This window comes from Neoarius graeffei, chromosome 12 (genome assembly GCF_027579695.1).
Source record: "Neoarius graeffei isolate fNeoGra1 chromosome 12, fNeoGra1.pri, whole genome shotgun sequence".
Classification (NCBI taxonomy): domain Eukaryota; kingdom Metazoa; phylum Chordata; class Actinopteri; order Siluriformes; family Ariidae; genus Neoarius; species Neoarius graeffei.
This window is the reverse complement of record NC_083580.1, coordinates 72189302-72205920: the sequence shown is the minus strand read 5'-3', so window position 1 is coordinate 72205920 and position 16619 is coordinate 72189302. Positions and strand designations below refer to the sequence as shown.

Genomic DNA, 16619 nt, shown 5'->3' with positions numbered 1-16619 from the left:
CTCACGACTTCACCTGTCAGATCTCACACACCCTCGGCTTTCATATAAATACTGATCTTTCAGTCTGTTTGAAAAGTAATGTCAAATGTAATTCAGGTATAACCATGAAAATATGACACTTAGAATGAACATCATGTCAGTTACATTTTTCTCTCTCTCGCTCTTTTTCCTTTACTGCTTACTGATTCCCAGAATTTTAACATTTCTTATATTTGAAGAGTTTGATTCCAAAACACTATACAGGTAGTCGTTGACTTACGACCTATGCGACTTACGACCGATCGACTTTACGACCGTCTGGTTATGACTGGCGAGTGTTTCCCAGCTGAGCTAGCTGAGCGTACGACAGCTTCCGCACCAGCTCCAGGCACATGCGCAGTCTCTCTCTCGTGCGCCGTCGTGCACTCCGTCATACAGTTTCCGCCCCAGCTCCTGGTTTATGAAACGAGCAAATGCTCCCGCCAGCCCGAGTGCTGCAACAGCTGATGATGACGTAGACGACCCACAGCCAAGCACCAGTGATGCCAGCGATCACTAAATTTTGTATTTCGCTATGTTTTACATTTGTATTTCAGTATGTTTCAAACTAAAATGTTTTCTATTTTTCACACCTGTATTTTGTATTTTTTGTTTTGCACATATTAAAGTACCATTCCACCATTGGATGTATTCTTTGGCATAAAATACAATATATTTTATGACAACATGACTACACAGAGAAATCTTTTAGCTTCAAAATGATATATCAAACATAATTTTTTGACAACGACAAGTATATTAATTTTGCGACCAAAGTCACCTACCCTTTTAATTTCCGCGCGGTAGTGAAACGTGATGTCATCGGCAGGTTCCCCTTCTTGTGTACCACGTCACGTGTGACGTGGCACAGATTATCAGCAATGGCGGATAGAACGCAATTTCCACTTGTCGATTGCTGTGCCGATATTCACCATCGACCGTCTCCTTTGGGCATCACTTGCTGTTTTCCTTCGCTTCTTTTCCGAAGCTGACAATCGCGTTCTATCCACCATTGCTGATAATCTGTGCCACGTCACACGTGACGTGGTACACAAGAAGGGGAACCTGCCGATGACATCACGTTTCACTACTGCGCGGAAATTAAAAGGGTAGGTGACTTTGGTCGCAAAATTAATATACTTGTCGTTGTCAAAAAATTATGTTTGATATATCATTTTGAAGCTAAAAGATTTCTCTGTCTAGTCATGTTGTCATAAAATATATTGTATTTTATGCCAAAAAAATACATCTAATGGTGGAATGGCACTTTAAACGAATTGTACTGTAAGTAGTGTAGTATGCAATGTTTGACTTAAACCAAATAATGAGCCAAGGTAATGAAATAAGAAAATGTTGATAAAATAAGACTTTAAGATGATTACAATATCATTACACATCACAATATACGGCGGCATGGTGGTGTAGTGGTCAGCGCTGTCGCCTCACAGCAAGAAGGTCCGGGTTCGAGCCCCGTGGCCGGCGAGGGCCTTTCTGTGCGGAGTTTGCATGTTCTCCCCGTGTCCGCGTGGGTTTCCTCCGGGTGCTCCGGTTTCCCCCACAGTCCAAAGACATGCAGGTTAGGTTAACTGGTGACTCTAAATTGACCGTAGGTGTGAATGTGAGTGTGAATGGTTGTCTGTGTCTATGTGTCAGCCCTGTGATGACCTGGCGACTTGTCCAGGGTGTACCCCGCCTTTCGCCCGTAGTCAGCTGGGATAGGATCCAGCTTGCCTGCGACCCTGTAGAACAGGATAAAGCGGCTACAGATAATGAGATGAAATGAGATCACAATATACTTACGTTCATTTAACATAGGCCGACTTACGACCAGATCGGTTTACGACCGGTCAGTCGTAACCAAATGCAGTCGTAAGTTGACGACTACCTGTATATCCAATTCCATTGTTTTTTAAAAAAATCACTTTTTCTGATGACAGGAAGTGATAACTGAACCAAGTAATAATTTTTTTGTCAAGTCACTACATATCCACACCACGGCATTTCCCCCCAAAATTCTACATATCCCTTTTTATTTAAAGTGTATTTAACTGTGTTCTTTCATGACAGATTACTTGATTTTATAGATTATTTAATTTAAAAAAAAATTATTTTATAGAAATTATTCATAATTCAGCATGAAATCATCCAATAAATGCGAGAATTGACGATGCGATTTCCTACTTCATGGGCGCAGCCATCTTAGAAGACTTCACGCCAATGGCAGTCTCTGATTGGCCAAATGGATATGTCTGGTTTTGAGAAAAATCGGTGATGGCGCTTGTTGCGTTTTGGAATGAAAGGCCATAATGCAGTGTGTAAATCAATGGCAGATATCGTGTTTTTGGTGAAAACTGAATATGGTACGAGTGAGATATGGTAATTGCTGATGGTTTGGTGGCGGGAGTTTCAATTTTTCAAATTTGGCGTTTATTGCGTTTTGGAACCAAACTCTTTATTTACTTGTGAGCAACGTGACAGAAAATAGAGAACCAACAAATATAATGCGTTAATTATGTAATGTTATTTGCTACCAGTAAAAGGTTTGTACACCCCTGCTCTACTCATTCATAGGTTTTTCTGTATTTTGTATTTTCTACGTACATTGTCGAACAATACTGAAGACATCAAAATTATGAAACAACATTTGGAAAAGATACTGAATTATTTTATCCACAGTCACTGGATATGAGCAATCGTGCGCTCTGACTGGCTATTCTACTCTACTACTAGGATATAAGCTCATATATCATGAGTAGAGGAAAACAAAATGGCAGAGGACGAAAATAAAAAGTCTACTCGAAAACAAAACCTCAAAAAATACAAAAAAAAAGAGCAACAAAATATGGAATGAAAGTATTTAATGGTAAGAACGTATTTTCTTTTTCAATAATTATTATTATTATTATTATCATCGCATTTTCACAAATTGCTTCTGTCATTTTGCCGGTTTGTTTACATTCTAAGCGGAAATGATTTTGTCAGGCGTTTTGTATAAAGTTTTTATTTATCGAATTTGTAAAAAATAAAAATGCACTGTTTCTCAAAATCCAGTGAATGTGCATAGAATTAAACAGTTATTCCACTCAATCTCATTGTACATGGATTATAGCCAACTTGGTGCTACGCACCTCACCAGCTATCAGCTCATGTACGACTCGATTTTGTTGAATAACTGTTAAATATGTGGTAAACAAAAAAAAGGGTTAATAACACTAAATATATTTGATATTTTAGATTCTTCAGTGTATTCGGCGTTTACCTTGATGACGCTTTACATACTATTGGCATTCTCTTAACCAGCTTCATGAGGTAGTCACCTGGAACGCTTTTCAATTAACAGCTGTGCCTCGTCAGAAGTTAATTAGTGGACAAGTTTCTTGCCTTATTAATGCATTTGAGATAAACAGTAAATAATAAAAATACAGTAACACTACGTTCAGACTGCAACCTGAAACGACCCATATCCGATTTGTTGTGAAATCCGATTTTTTTGTTAGGCCGTTCACATTACCAATTATATGAGACTTGTATGCGATCTCCAATATGAACGGAAAACGACCCAAAAGTGTCCCGCATGCGCAAATTGACACGTAATAAGCACATCTACATAATACGTAAGCAAAAAAAGAAAGCGCACTCTTCAAGTTTGCAAGTAAAGCATGGAGATGAGGCAAGACCTGGCGATGTGGTTTTTGTGGCGGCGGCGGAACTCACACAATAATCTGATTAATGTGGGCAGCAGACTAATGAGACCGAAGGTGTCAAATTACTGGAAATTTCCAGAACAATCTTATAATCTTGTAATACAGGATGATTTAACATCCAGGTCCCTACCAAATCCACTATTAGCTTGATTAATTCTCATCTCATCTCATTATCTCTAGCCGCTTTATCCTGTTCTACAGGGTCGCAGGCGAGCTGGAGCCTATCCCAGCTGACTACGGGCGAAAGGCGGGGTACACCCTGGACAAGTCGCCAGCTCATCACAGGGCTGACACATAGACACAGACAACCATTCACACTCACATTCACACCTACGCTCAATTTAGAGTCACCAGTTAACCTAACCTGCATGTCTTTGGACTGTGGGGGAAACCGGAGCACCCGGAGGAAACCCACGCGGACACCATGCAAACTCCACACAGAAAGGCCGTCGCCGGCCACGGGGCTCGAACCCAGACCTTCTTGCTGTGAGGTGACAGCGCTAACCACTACACCACCGTGCCGCCCTTGATCAATTCTATAAAAGTCTATTTAAATTCTGAAAACTGTACAAATGTTGTTGTTTTCCACCAAAGAGGCGGGATTAGCCAACGCAGAATAGTGACGTTTGTCTCTTGTTGATGACGTGTACGTCGCATGAATGCGACCTGTCCGGTCAGACTGCAGTCACATGTGAAAATAATGGATATGCATCGGAATTAGGACCACATATCCAAGCGGCCTGGGTCGCATGTGAAAAAAATCGGATCTGTGTCGTTCAGATTGTCAATAACAAATCAGATACAGGTTGCATATGGGCAAAAAAATCGGATATGGGTCGTTTCAGGGTGCAGTCTGAACGTAGTCTTAATAGCCCTATTCTACCATACACCACAACTATAGTAATCCATCCATCCATCCATCCATCCATCCATCTATCCATTATCTGTAGCCTCTTTATCCTTCTACAGGGTCGCAGGCAAGCTGGAGCCTATCCCAGCTGACTACGGGCGAAAGGCGGGGTACACCCTGGACAAGTCGCCAGGTCATCACAGGGCTGACACATAGACACAGACAACCATTCACACTCACACCTACGGTCAATTTAGAGTCACCAATCAGCCTAACCTGCATGTCTTTGGACTGTGAAGGAAACCGGAGCATCCGGAGGAAACCCAACATGCAAACTCCACACAGAAAGGCCCTCGTCAGCCGCTGGGCTCGAACCCAGGACCTTCTTGCTGTGAGGCGACGGTGCTAACCAGTACACCACCGTGCTGCCCACTATAGTAATCCATACACATAATATCAAGAACTGTTCAACTGAGTAAAGAGAAACAGCATCCATCATTACTTTAAGACATGAAGTGACTTTTAATTAATACAAATTAAACACTGGATTAGAAGGTGTGTCCAAACTTTTGACTGATACTGTAACATTACATTAAAAAAAACCTCCACAATGTAGTTCAAGACTACTTAATACTATTTACTTCCATTTTCTATAAGATTGTCCAATCATTTTAACATTTAACATTCAATCATAGTTTGTACGGTAATTGCTGTGAAAGAAAATAAAAAAAATGACCTCAGAACCCCTGAAATGTATAAAAACACGCAGATACAGGACAAAACCTGCAGTTATTCTTTACATCAGACATCAAAAATGGGTTATTTTGTGATCTCGGTGACATTGACCTTGGCATGGCTGTTGGTTTGATGTTTGCCAGATGAACTGGTGGTTTGAGTATTTCAGAAACTGCTGATCTCCTGGGGTTTTCACTCACAACAGTCTCTAGAGTTCACGCGGAATTATGCGAAAAACAAAACACACCTGGTAAGCGGCAGTTGAACAAACGGAAACAGCTTGTTGTTGAGCGAGCTCGGAAGAGAACAGCCAAACTGGAAGCCTTTAATAACTCGAATACAACCGTGATGGGGGCGGCACGGTGGTGTAGTGGTTAGCGCTGTCGCCTCACAGCAAGAAGGTCCTGGGTTCGAGCCCCGGGGCCGGCAAGGGCCTTTCTGTGTGGAGTTTGCATGTTCTCCCCGTGTCCGCGTGGGTTTCCTCCGGGTGCTCCGGTTTCCCCCACAGTCCAAAGACATGCAGGTTAGGTTAACTGGTGACTCTAAATTGAGCGTAGGTGTGAATGTGGGTGTGAATGGTTGTCTGTGTCTATGTGTCAGCCCTGTGATGACCTGGCGACTTGTCCAGGGTGTACCCTGCCTTTCGCCCGTAGTCAGCTGGGATAGGCTCCAGCGTGCCTGCGACCCTGTAGAAGGATAAAGCGGCTAGAGATAATGAGATGAGATGAGACAACCGTGATGAGCGGAAAAGCATCTCAGAACACGCAACACGTTGAATCTCAAGGCAGATGGGCTACAAGAGCAGATCGCCACATCAGATCAGGTTCCCCTCCTGAAACAGGAAGCTGAAGCAACAGAAGGCACAGACTCACTAAAGCTGGGCATCTCGATCAGTGATATCTGGAAAAACTCCATATCTGGAAGCAGCCCACCAGCTGATCCTCAATACGTCATTATATGAGATCAAGACCGAAAACCTGAGTTCGGAGCAGCCTCCAAACATGGCCGCTCTGGACTACACTTCCCAAGCGCCACAGCGCCCCTCATCTCCTGAAGTCTAGGAAGTGCACCTGTTTCCCATTTCCCCAGTAATTACCTCCCTATATTAGCTCAACACTCACAAATGCTCACTGCGAAGTATTGTTCTGTGTCCATGGACTTGATCATACCGAGCCTCGCATTCCTGTTCTGACTTTCAGTGACTTTGATTCCCTTTATGTGCTTACTTCGACTTTGAGTTTTCGCCTGCGATCTGACATGACGTTCGTTCATCGACCCACCCTTGCTCGTCCCCGACTATGTCTTCAGATCAGTGTTGTAGTTGAGTTACTAAACCTCGAGTCCGAGTCCGGTCTCGAGTCCCTAGTGTTCAAATCCAAGTCATTAAAAATGTTTTGAGTCGAGTCCACTATTGATCCGAGTCGAGTCCGAGAACAAGACTCCACCCGCACCCTTTGACGGTGGCTGTTTTAGTGCCATTAACATTAATCTGTTCCTGAACAGGTCAGTGTGCTTCTCTTTGTCAGGGAGTGTGAAGTATTCTGTCAGAGATGGTTGGGAGACGGACGTAAGTGCAGAAGGTGTGTTTATTAATACAAGTGAAGACGGTAAACAATCCAGAACGGCAGGCAAAATCGTAAAACGGTGAAACAGACAATAGGTCGAGCGAGGCACTAACACACTATCGTAGACTCGGCAGAATCAAAGACGAGAAACAGGAAATCAGGGATCAGGAAACCAAACAAGGAAATAAGGCTCGGTAATGTGTCAGCAATGCAACTCAATACTTCGTAAAGTAAGTGTGTTTTCACAGTTTTTAGATTGGCGCGCTGTTTGTGCCTTAATCCTGTGCAGGTGCGAGTTGTTTACGGCGCGTGCAAGAGTCTGCTTGGCGCACGTGCTATCCGGAGCGCGCCCAAGAGTCTATCTGATGCACACGCCAAGGCGCGCAGGTGTGACATTCTTACATGAAATTAGTTCAAAAATTAATGTAGATATAAATATAAATATCTTATGCCAAATTATTATGGCATGTTACAAATAATAAGGAAAAAATCCAAGTCCTCGTCTCCATTTTCCGAGTCCGAATGCAGTTAATGCACGAGTCCGAGTCATCAGTGCTAAAGTCCAAGTCGAGTCACGAGTCCTTAAAATTAGGGCACGAGTCGGACTCGAGTACTACAAGCCTGCTTCAGATTGCTGATTTGGATTTGGTTACTGGTTTGTGATGCACTGGCTTTCCCCTGCGCTTGCATCCATAAGTGTCTGCACCCTGACAATGTGAATCAAATTTTTTGAAATTGTGATGTGACTCGGGACCAGCGGGTGGCACGGTGGTGTAGTGGTTAGCGCTGTCGCCTCACAGCAAGAAGGTCCGGGTTCGAGCCCCGTGGCCGGCGAGGGCCTTTCTGTGTGGAGTTTGCATGTTCTCCCCGTGTCCGCGTGGGTTTCCTCCGGGTGCTCCGGTTTCCCCCACAGTCCAAAGACATGCAGGTTAGGTTAACTGGTGACTCTAAATTGACCGTAGGTGTGAATGTGAATGTGAATGGTTGTCTGTGTCTATGTGTCAGCCCTGTGATGACCTGGTGACTTGTCCAGGGTGTACCCCGCCTTTCGCCCGTAGTCAGCTGGGATAGGCTCCAGCTTGCCTGCGACCCTGTAGAACAGGATAAAGCGGCTACAGATAATGAGATGAGATGAGATGAGACTCGGGACCAACTGAGAGTCTGTAGATGATCTACTGAACATCGAAAAGAAAAAGAAATGAAAAAGAAAGGAAAATCGGCGAGATGATTGCTGATTGTCTTTGTCCACTTCCTAGAATATTGATTAAACAACCAGAAACTGTAGATGATTCAAATTTGATAATATGCCACTAGATGACAGTGAATGAAGAATAAACATAAAAAGAATAAACATAAAAAAAATAAAAACACACACACGAAAAGCCATGTGACGAGACATAAAACCAGCTTTTATATCGTTTTGTTTTTCGGATTTACAAACGTCTGCCATTTTATATCCCATTTATTTCTAATTATTTCTCTTTTTTTTTTGTTTGAAATATAATTTAAATTAAAAAAGTCCTTGACATTTACTAAATTCAGTTTCGCTTAAAATAAATAAATAAATAAAACAAACGGGTCATTTTGAATTGACTAGGCCTCGGCCATCACTGTAAAATAAAAATGGCGGAATGAATTGGAATTAATTTGTTGTGCTGTAAATTCAGGACTATTTCATATGCAGTATGGAAAATATATCTATCAATACGAATAATGCAAAAAGTTCAACACTTCAGAGTGAATACAGAAATAGAGATTTTAATATTGTTTGATTCGGAGCTCTGATTTTGAAACATGATACACAAGAGGACTGAGAGACGAAGTGTTGGCGATATTTATTTCGCGCCATGAATATCATTTAAATCCATTTTTAATCAAATAAATATGATTGAGAAAAAAAAAAGATAAAAGATAATTGTTTAGTTTGATCTCGATAAAGATCGAGCCACTTTAAAGGTAGTCCGCCTTTCGGATTTTTCAAGTGTAGGTCTTCGAAAGAATTTTCCCCGACACCCAATTATTTTTGTTTAGTGGACCGAAAGCTACTGAATTTGAATCACAGACTTCCAATTTTATTTTTGTAAATAGAACAATTAATGAATTTAAGGCCACCTGGCCCTAAATTCTCTGCTATTTTTTCCTGCTTCACCATGACCCAATACAAGATACTACATCACGCATGACGTGGTGGGCTTTCCCCGTTTGCGCAAGGCATTGTGGGATACAAATTTGAAACAGGAGAGAAAAATGGAGGACGTGAGTGTGCGAATGAAACGTGAAAGACCGACTACAGTAACGGAAAGAAAGCGAGAAGACAAGACGTTATGTTATATACGAAGGAAAGGAAACGCAGGAAATATCAAACTAATAAATATCGGCGCCCAGCGAGCACCTCGGTGTGATCAGCTGTTCGTTTAGCGACAGAATGATGGAACTGTCAGTGCACGCTCAAAGGTAAACCTGCACACACACACACACGGACTTCCTCTGTCTGCTTGACTGCACAAAGCGAGCGATTTCATGCACATTATTTGCTTTAATCCCATCAAATTAAATAACTTCCCAGCCACAGAACGGCCTGATATTTTGTGAGATGTTACAGAAATAAACATCTATCACAATGACCACATTTCAGAAGGAACTAAATTTCACAGATTTTATGAAATTGAAAGGCCGTCTCGCTTTAAAGAGCTTTATACACAAAAATAAAACTACAATGGATTTATCTGTACATGTGCAGCTACATACATGCATTAATCGAATTGAATTAATCACAAACGAAAGGAAAACGTTAAAAATGGATTTACATTTCCAGAGCGAGGAACAGCGTGACCTGTCGGTGGAACAAAACTGCCATCATCGTCTCACATCCTGTCCACTTCTCACCTGCCTCCCTCAGGGCCAAAGTCAGCTCTCACACCTCTCACGCAAAGCTATTTCTGACTCCTCAACAACACGTGTTTGTCTTTTCCATCCTAATAAACGCTCCGGTACATCAGCAGCATTTCTCGGAGATGCCTCGCACTCTACGCACATGCACAGCTCATATTTCAAGATGACGAGAACCATTACGGGAGGGTCATGTGACCTGAGAATGATACTGGGATCATTTTTCCAATATCACACACACGAGGAAATAGAGTCTTCATTTCTGATGCCACTGGCGGGAAAATTGAAAGAATAAAAATGTGAAAAATAAAAATAAAGCCTTTTTGGAAGGAAGGAAATTCGGTTTGTGTGTAACGTATGGCGTAATCATCATGAAGGTACCGCGAGTGTATCTGTGTCAATAATCAACTGTGGCCTTTCTTTTTCTTTTCAGATAAAATTTTTAAAAATGTGGCGAGAGAAATTTTCAAGGGGTAAAAATTTGAAAACTCGATTGACAGAACGCAACGTTGGACTATTTTTATACTTTTACTATAGAATTTGCACAGAAAAAAACCTGGAAACATTTATTTGTTAAAAAAATTGGCACTGAATTGAAAGTTCTTCCTCTGTTTCGGCGTTTATTATTTTATTATTATGGAATTTTTTAATAGCAGAACAACATTAATACAGTACTGCGCAAAAGTCTTAGGCACGTGTAAAGAAATGGTGTCGACCAAAAATGACTTAAAATAATAGGGAAATGAAATGTTTCAACTTTAAAAAATACTATAAACAGTAAGCAGTAAGACATAATAAATGAAACTAAGTCAGTATTTGGTGTGAGACGAAATTCCCTTTGCTTAAAAAAAATAGTCTCGGGTCCAATGAGTGCAGTTTTATGCGGAACTGAGCTGTAGGTTTTACTGAGCATCTTCCAGAACCAGCCCCAGTTCTTCTGGACACTTTGACCGTCACACTCACTTCTTCATTTTGCACCAAAACCCAGCAGCCTTCATTATGTTTTCTTTTTTAATCTGAAAAGTGCTCTGTTATGGAATATGCTGCTCAGATACAAAAAAAAAAAAAAATTCTGTAGCATTTAATTTTGTGCTGGAAAAAACAAACAAATGTTTGGAACTCTAAAATGTTTTAGTAATATTTTGACTTGATAATATAGAAGTCATAAAATAGAAATCAATAATAAAAAAAACCAAAAACAATATGCATTGCTGCCGGGGCTCGCCCCGTGGGGCAGGGTCTGGGTATGGGAGCTAAATACGTAGCGGCCCGGGCCCCTCACTGCCGGGGTGTTTGGGGTTTATGTTGTTGTGTGATGTGCTGTTTTTGTGATGTTCTCAATGTTGCATGCTTTATTAAGAAAGGAGGAAAAAAAAAGGGAAAAAAGCAACGGCAACTGCACACATGCATACGGTGTGCTGCTCTTGTGATATGGTCATGATTCTGTGAAATGTTGATGTAATGTATTGGTATCCAATATATCTGCTGCTGCTGCTGTGTAACTCACACTATGTTGCGCTTTTAAAATTATATTTGGACTATTTTTTTTTTTTTTTTTAGAAAGGCCTGGCCAGGGACTGGGGTTGCAAATTAGCCAATTAGCTAGAAACCTTTTATGCAACACATCTGCACTATTGTTATGGCACTGACTGTGATATTATGTATGTAATAATGTGCACTGCATTGTCCCTGATAAATAAACTAAAAAAAAAAAAAAAAGGGTGCCGAAGACTTTTGCACATACTGTATGTATATATATATATAAATTTTTTATACTTATCTCCTTACACTTATTTTTCTACTTCCTTTATCATCTTTTATTTTATCAGTTTTACTTTGCAATAATAATAATAATAAAATTTTTTCCTTTGTATCACTGATGTGGTTTCATATCACCTGAGTTTTATGCTGCTCCTTGAAGCGAAAAGCTTTTGACTAACTGTTTATTATTTTATTACTTTGAATACTCTGAATGAAGAAGGAAGCAATGAACTGATTAATATTTTTCATTCATGCATTTCATCATTCAGAAGAATACAAAACAAAAATAATTATTATTCAATGCATGCAACAATACCAGCACTCTAGTTATTTTTGATTTCAGTTTTCACTTCAGGTCATGGATTTCCATTTTAATTATTAAGAAAAAAAACCCAAATAATAATAATAATAATAATAATAATAATAAATTCCAAATTCACAACTACAAATTCACGTTCTTTCTAAACTGAGGTCTTTTTCATTCCTACAGCATGCTGTACTGAAACAGAACGGATGCAAAGTCCATACTGAATTGAACTCAAGAGCACTATGAATTAAAAAAAAAAAAAAATATATATATATATATAAATTAATAACACTTTACGACCACAATCAGTGCACGCTCTCGTCGTCATAGAATAAGGTACAAGATGCAGTAAATCCAGCAGTAAATGAACTCCACCGTCTTTATGCTTCAGTAGAATCAGGAAAATCTTGACACAATTTAAAAAATATATTAATATAAGCGCAAATATTCACTCCACAACCTTAATAAAGTGCATGAGACTGGAATTATCACAGGATGCAGGTTTGAGAGTCTGATATTGATATTTGAGGTGTTAAGAGATGAAGACAGAGAGAGAGGAAGGTGATGGGGTGGTACACAACAGAGGCAGGATGTGATGGAGGGAGGAATGCGGGTGGGGCTAAGACGCTAATGCGGCTTCTCACCTGCAGCGGCGGCGACGGCGGTGGTGTTGGAAGCCTGAGCTCGGAGCAGGTAGGAGTTGTGAGAGAACTCGTCCTCGGCGGGCGGCTCCAGCATGGCGTGAGGCGAGCCGCTGTCCAGCAGGGGCATCTGACACTCCCTGATGGAGGGAGCGGCAGAGGGATGAGGGCCTGACGGAGGAGGAGGAGGGGCGGGAGGGAGCAAGCTGGAGGATGGCGTGGGAGGGAGGGGACGACCTGAGGAGCAACATGAAGATGGTCACAATAGTCTTTCGTTGCTCGACGGAGCAGATTTAACCCACACACACACACACACTCACTCACACACACTCACTAACTCTTGAATAGTCATTAAAAAAATACATATGCATGAACGATAATCTTGTCTAACCCTCACGGCCGAACGCGTCCGTCTTTATCTTTCGCGCTTCTTCTCCTGGCTTTTAAACTCGCCAGTTTGCTTTTCCGTGCCGCCTTATGCTGAATGTGAGGCACAAACAAAAAGACGTTGGTGGAAAGCGAGAGACCCTGGCTCGATAGAATGAGGCCCGGCTTTGGAAAAGCTAAGAGCTTAACGTCAAAACAGCTTATTGAAGACGGAGAAAAAAAACGCTTTCAGTTGTGCAGATAACCTTGTGATTTGATGCCACTGGACTGAAAGGAGGAGGTCAGCAGCTTTGATATGCTGTGCTGCGTTTTTTTTTTTTTTGCTTTATTATTTGATCTTGCTTTATTAGTGGATGAAGAAAAGACAGGAATTCATTGCGAGTCTGATTGTCTTACACACATACTACAGGCTTTTCATGGTAATGCATTTTAAAATCGTTCTTCTAAGCGTTCCATCAGGTTAGGTCGGGCAGCAGGCGAGAAGGAGCGATCGTTCTGGTAAAAATGCTATATCTTGATATCATAAGATGCTTTTATGATTAGGCATGTTATGATATATTGTGTGACGATAAATCGCGATAGAAAGAATGAATCACTATTATTACTACACTGTGTAATGAGTTTTTCCGTGATGTAATTGCGTTGTTCAGATAACAGAGGGCGGAATAATGTACGAGTGGAAATGCATGTGACTTCACTGTAGGCGGAAGTAACACAGCACTAACAGCTCTGTGACAACATTAAAAAAACAGGTTTAAAATGCGGAAGAGGCGCTGTTGTGTGATTTAACAAGAAATCAGAGCTCTCTTTTTTTTACAGACTGCTGAAAGATAAAGAAAAGACAAGAAAAAGAAGGTAGTACAAATGAAGAGTTTGGTTCCAAACCGCTATATATCCAATTCCATTGTTTCGAGAAAAATCACTTTTTCTGATTACGGGAAGTGATAAAAAAGAAAACCACTGTATCCGGGTTTTAAAATTTATTGACTAACTCTTTAACAAACTTCAAAAATGAAATCCAGAACTAATTAACAACTTTTAACTGAACCGAGTAATTTTCTTTTTGTCAAGTCGCTACATATCCACACCACGGCATTTTTCCCCAAAATGCAACATATCCCTTTTTATTTAAAGTGCATTTAACCATGTTCTTTCATGACAGATTATTTTAATTTATAGATTTTATTTTTTAGATAATTTTATCGAAATTATTCATAATTCAGCGTGAAATTGTCCAATAAATGCGAGAATTGACGAAGCGATTTCCTACTTCATGGGCGCAGCCATCTTAGAAGACTTCACGCCAATGGCGGCCTCTGATTGGCCAAATGGATATGTCTGGTTTTGAGAAAAATCGGTGATGGCGCTTGTTGCGTTTTGGAATGAAAGGCCGTAATGCAGTGTGTAAATCAATGGCAGATATCGTGTTTTGGCGAAAACTAAATATGGTACGAGTGAGATATGATAATTGCTGATGGTTTGGTGGCGGGAGTTTCAATTTTTCAAATTTGGTGTTTATCGCGTTTTGGAACCAAACTCTTCAAATGTTTATAAAAGTTTACATTTACATTTGTAACTAGAGACCTGTGCAGGTCTGAGATCAGCCTTTGTCTGATTGCGAGATAGAAGCTATGGTACATAAATAAATAGAAAAAAATAGCCGGCTCAGAAATACGTCAACCCGACGTTGCAAAAGCTGCAGTTTCCTAGACAGCACTCCAGACCACTCAGCCACGGAGGAGTACATCACAAACCGAGGTTCTGTAACATGGCACTTACTGTACACAGTGAGTACGCAGCGTCGTTACACCACAACAGTGGTATCGCTAGCTGAAGCTGGCGCACCGATTACATTCTTAAACACGTTCCAACTCGGTTAAACATGCACACACAGACAGGCGCCTCTACAGGCTTCAGCCAAAGTCTGAGGCAATAAAAGGAATATTTTCATTAATAGGTGATTATATTTTACTCCAACCTTTACAAATGTGAGTAAAAGATTTTGGTTGGTGAAAGAAAATGAAACTTTTTGTTGTTGTTGTTTAAATTTAACAAAAGGAATATTTAAGTCAAATAAAGAATATCAAAATTAATCTTGCATTTTTTTGTAATAAAAAAAAAATTTCCAAAAGATCGTGGGAAAATCGAATCATGAACTGAATCGAATCGTGAATTGGGTGAATCATTACACGCCTATTTATGCTACATATTACATGAAATTTGAAACACAAATAACAGAACACTTTTACAAAATCTCATCTCATCTCATTATCTCTAGCCGCTTTATCCTGTTCTACAGGGTCGCAGGCGAGCTGGAGCCTATCCCAGCTGACTACGGGCGAAAGGCGGGGTACACCCTGGACAAGTCGCCAGGTCATCACAGGGCTGACACATAGACACAGACAACCATTCACACTCACATTCACACCTACGCTCAATTTAGAGTCACCAGTTAACCTAACCTGCATGTCTTTGGACTGTGGGGGAAACCGGAGCACCCGGAGGAAACCCACACGGACACGGGGAGAACATGCAAACTCCGCACAGAAAGGCCCTCACCGGCCACGGGGCTCGAACCCGGACCTTCTTGCTGTGAGGCGACAGCGCTAAACACTACACCACCGTGCTGCCGGTCCAAGCACTGAAAAGTGTTTTTTTTTTTATCGCCCCGGCATATAATGCAGGGGGATATCGCTATCACTCCGTCCATCTGTCTGTCTATCCATCTGTAAACATTTTAGTTTCCGGAGCATAACTCAAAAACTATTAAGAATTTTTTTTCACAGAACCTGACAGTTATGCTAAGTGACTAGAGGAATTGTGCCTTTTGACATTCTGGGATTTCTGTGATTTTTTTTTTCCATATTTCCATGGCAACCAATTCAACTTAGGAAAATTTGGAGTGAGGTTTCATGTGGGGGCCCTCCCCCGGGGTGGGGGACTGAGGTGGGGAGGATATGTCATCTCCTGATGACTCTTGTTTTTCTTTCTTTCAGGTCCTTCCTGGAGCAAATCCGGTTAAACAACAAGCCTCCAAATGCAGCTATTCTAGTTTCCATTCCCATACACTCAAGAAAAATTCCCAAATATTCAACACGTGTAAGTCCATACGGGCTGGATGACTTTGCACGTCCTGTAAATGCACAGGAAAAGAAATAAAATGGATGAATTAGACAGGGGACATGAAGGAAAAAATGGATGTGGTACAGAATGAGAAAATGAGGTCATTTCTTCTCGATACTTCATCTTTTTTTTTTTTAAATCTACTCTCTCATCAATCTCGCATCCCTCCTTTTGGCTTTGAACGATTTACCAGTACCAAAATCCTCGAAAAAAAAATAAACTCATAAATAATTTGACAAAATAATAAATGTAGCAGACGTCGTCACACAACACAGAAAGACGCAAATAAGGTACACATCCAGCACAGCTCTGTTTTGATATTTCACTGCAAAATAGTCATATTCAAGAAACTGACGGATAAACATCGGCGTCCAGAGATGTTCCAAAGAGCCAATGATAGTGGTGTCAGTGAAATTACGCTTCCTTCTGCTCCTGAGATACATTAACGACAATTAACTACTAATTCAGATGGTTGAAAAATCTATTTAGGTTACAATTGAATTCAACACATTCTGAAAACTGTGATGCTTGGACCCCTATAGTAGTTATTTTACATCGTCAAACTATTTAAAAGGAAACGGAACGTGTAGAGGATATTAAATGGTTGCGTGAAGATATGTAGTTTATCTTCAAATGGTG

General features: G+C 40.8%; 1 protein-coding gene across 1 annotated transcript in view; it reads right to left on the bottom strand.

Annotated features, from left to right (window-relative positions):
* tenm2b (teneurin transmembrane protein 2b) overlaps positions 1–16619 on the bottom strand; it is a 704289-nt gene that overhangs the window by 255307 nt on the left and 432363 nt on the right. Inside the window, exon 4 of the mRNA XM_060936361.1 lies at positions 12474–12707. Coding sequence (XP_060792344.1) covers positions 12474–12707 — 234 coding nt within the window. The remainder of the gene's footprint in view (positions 1–12473; positions 12708–16619) is intronic.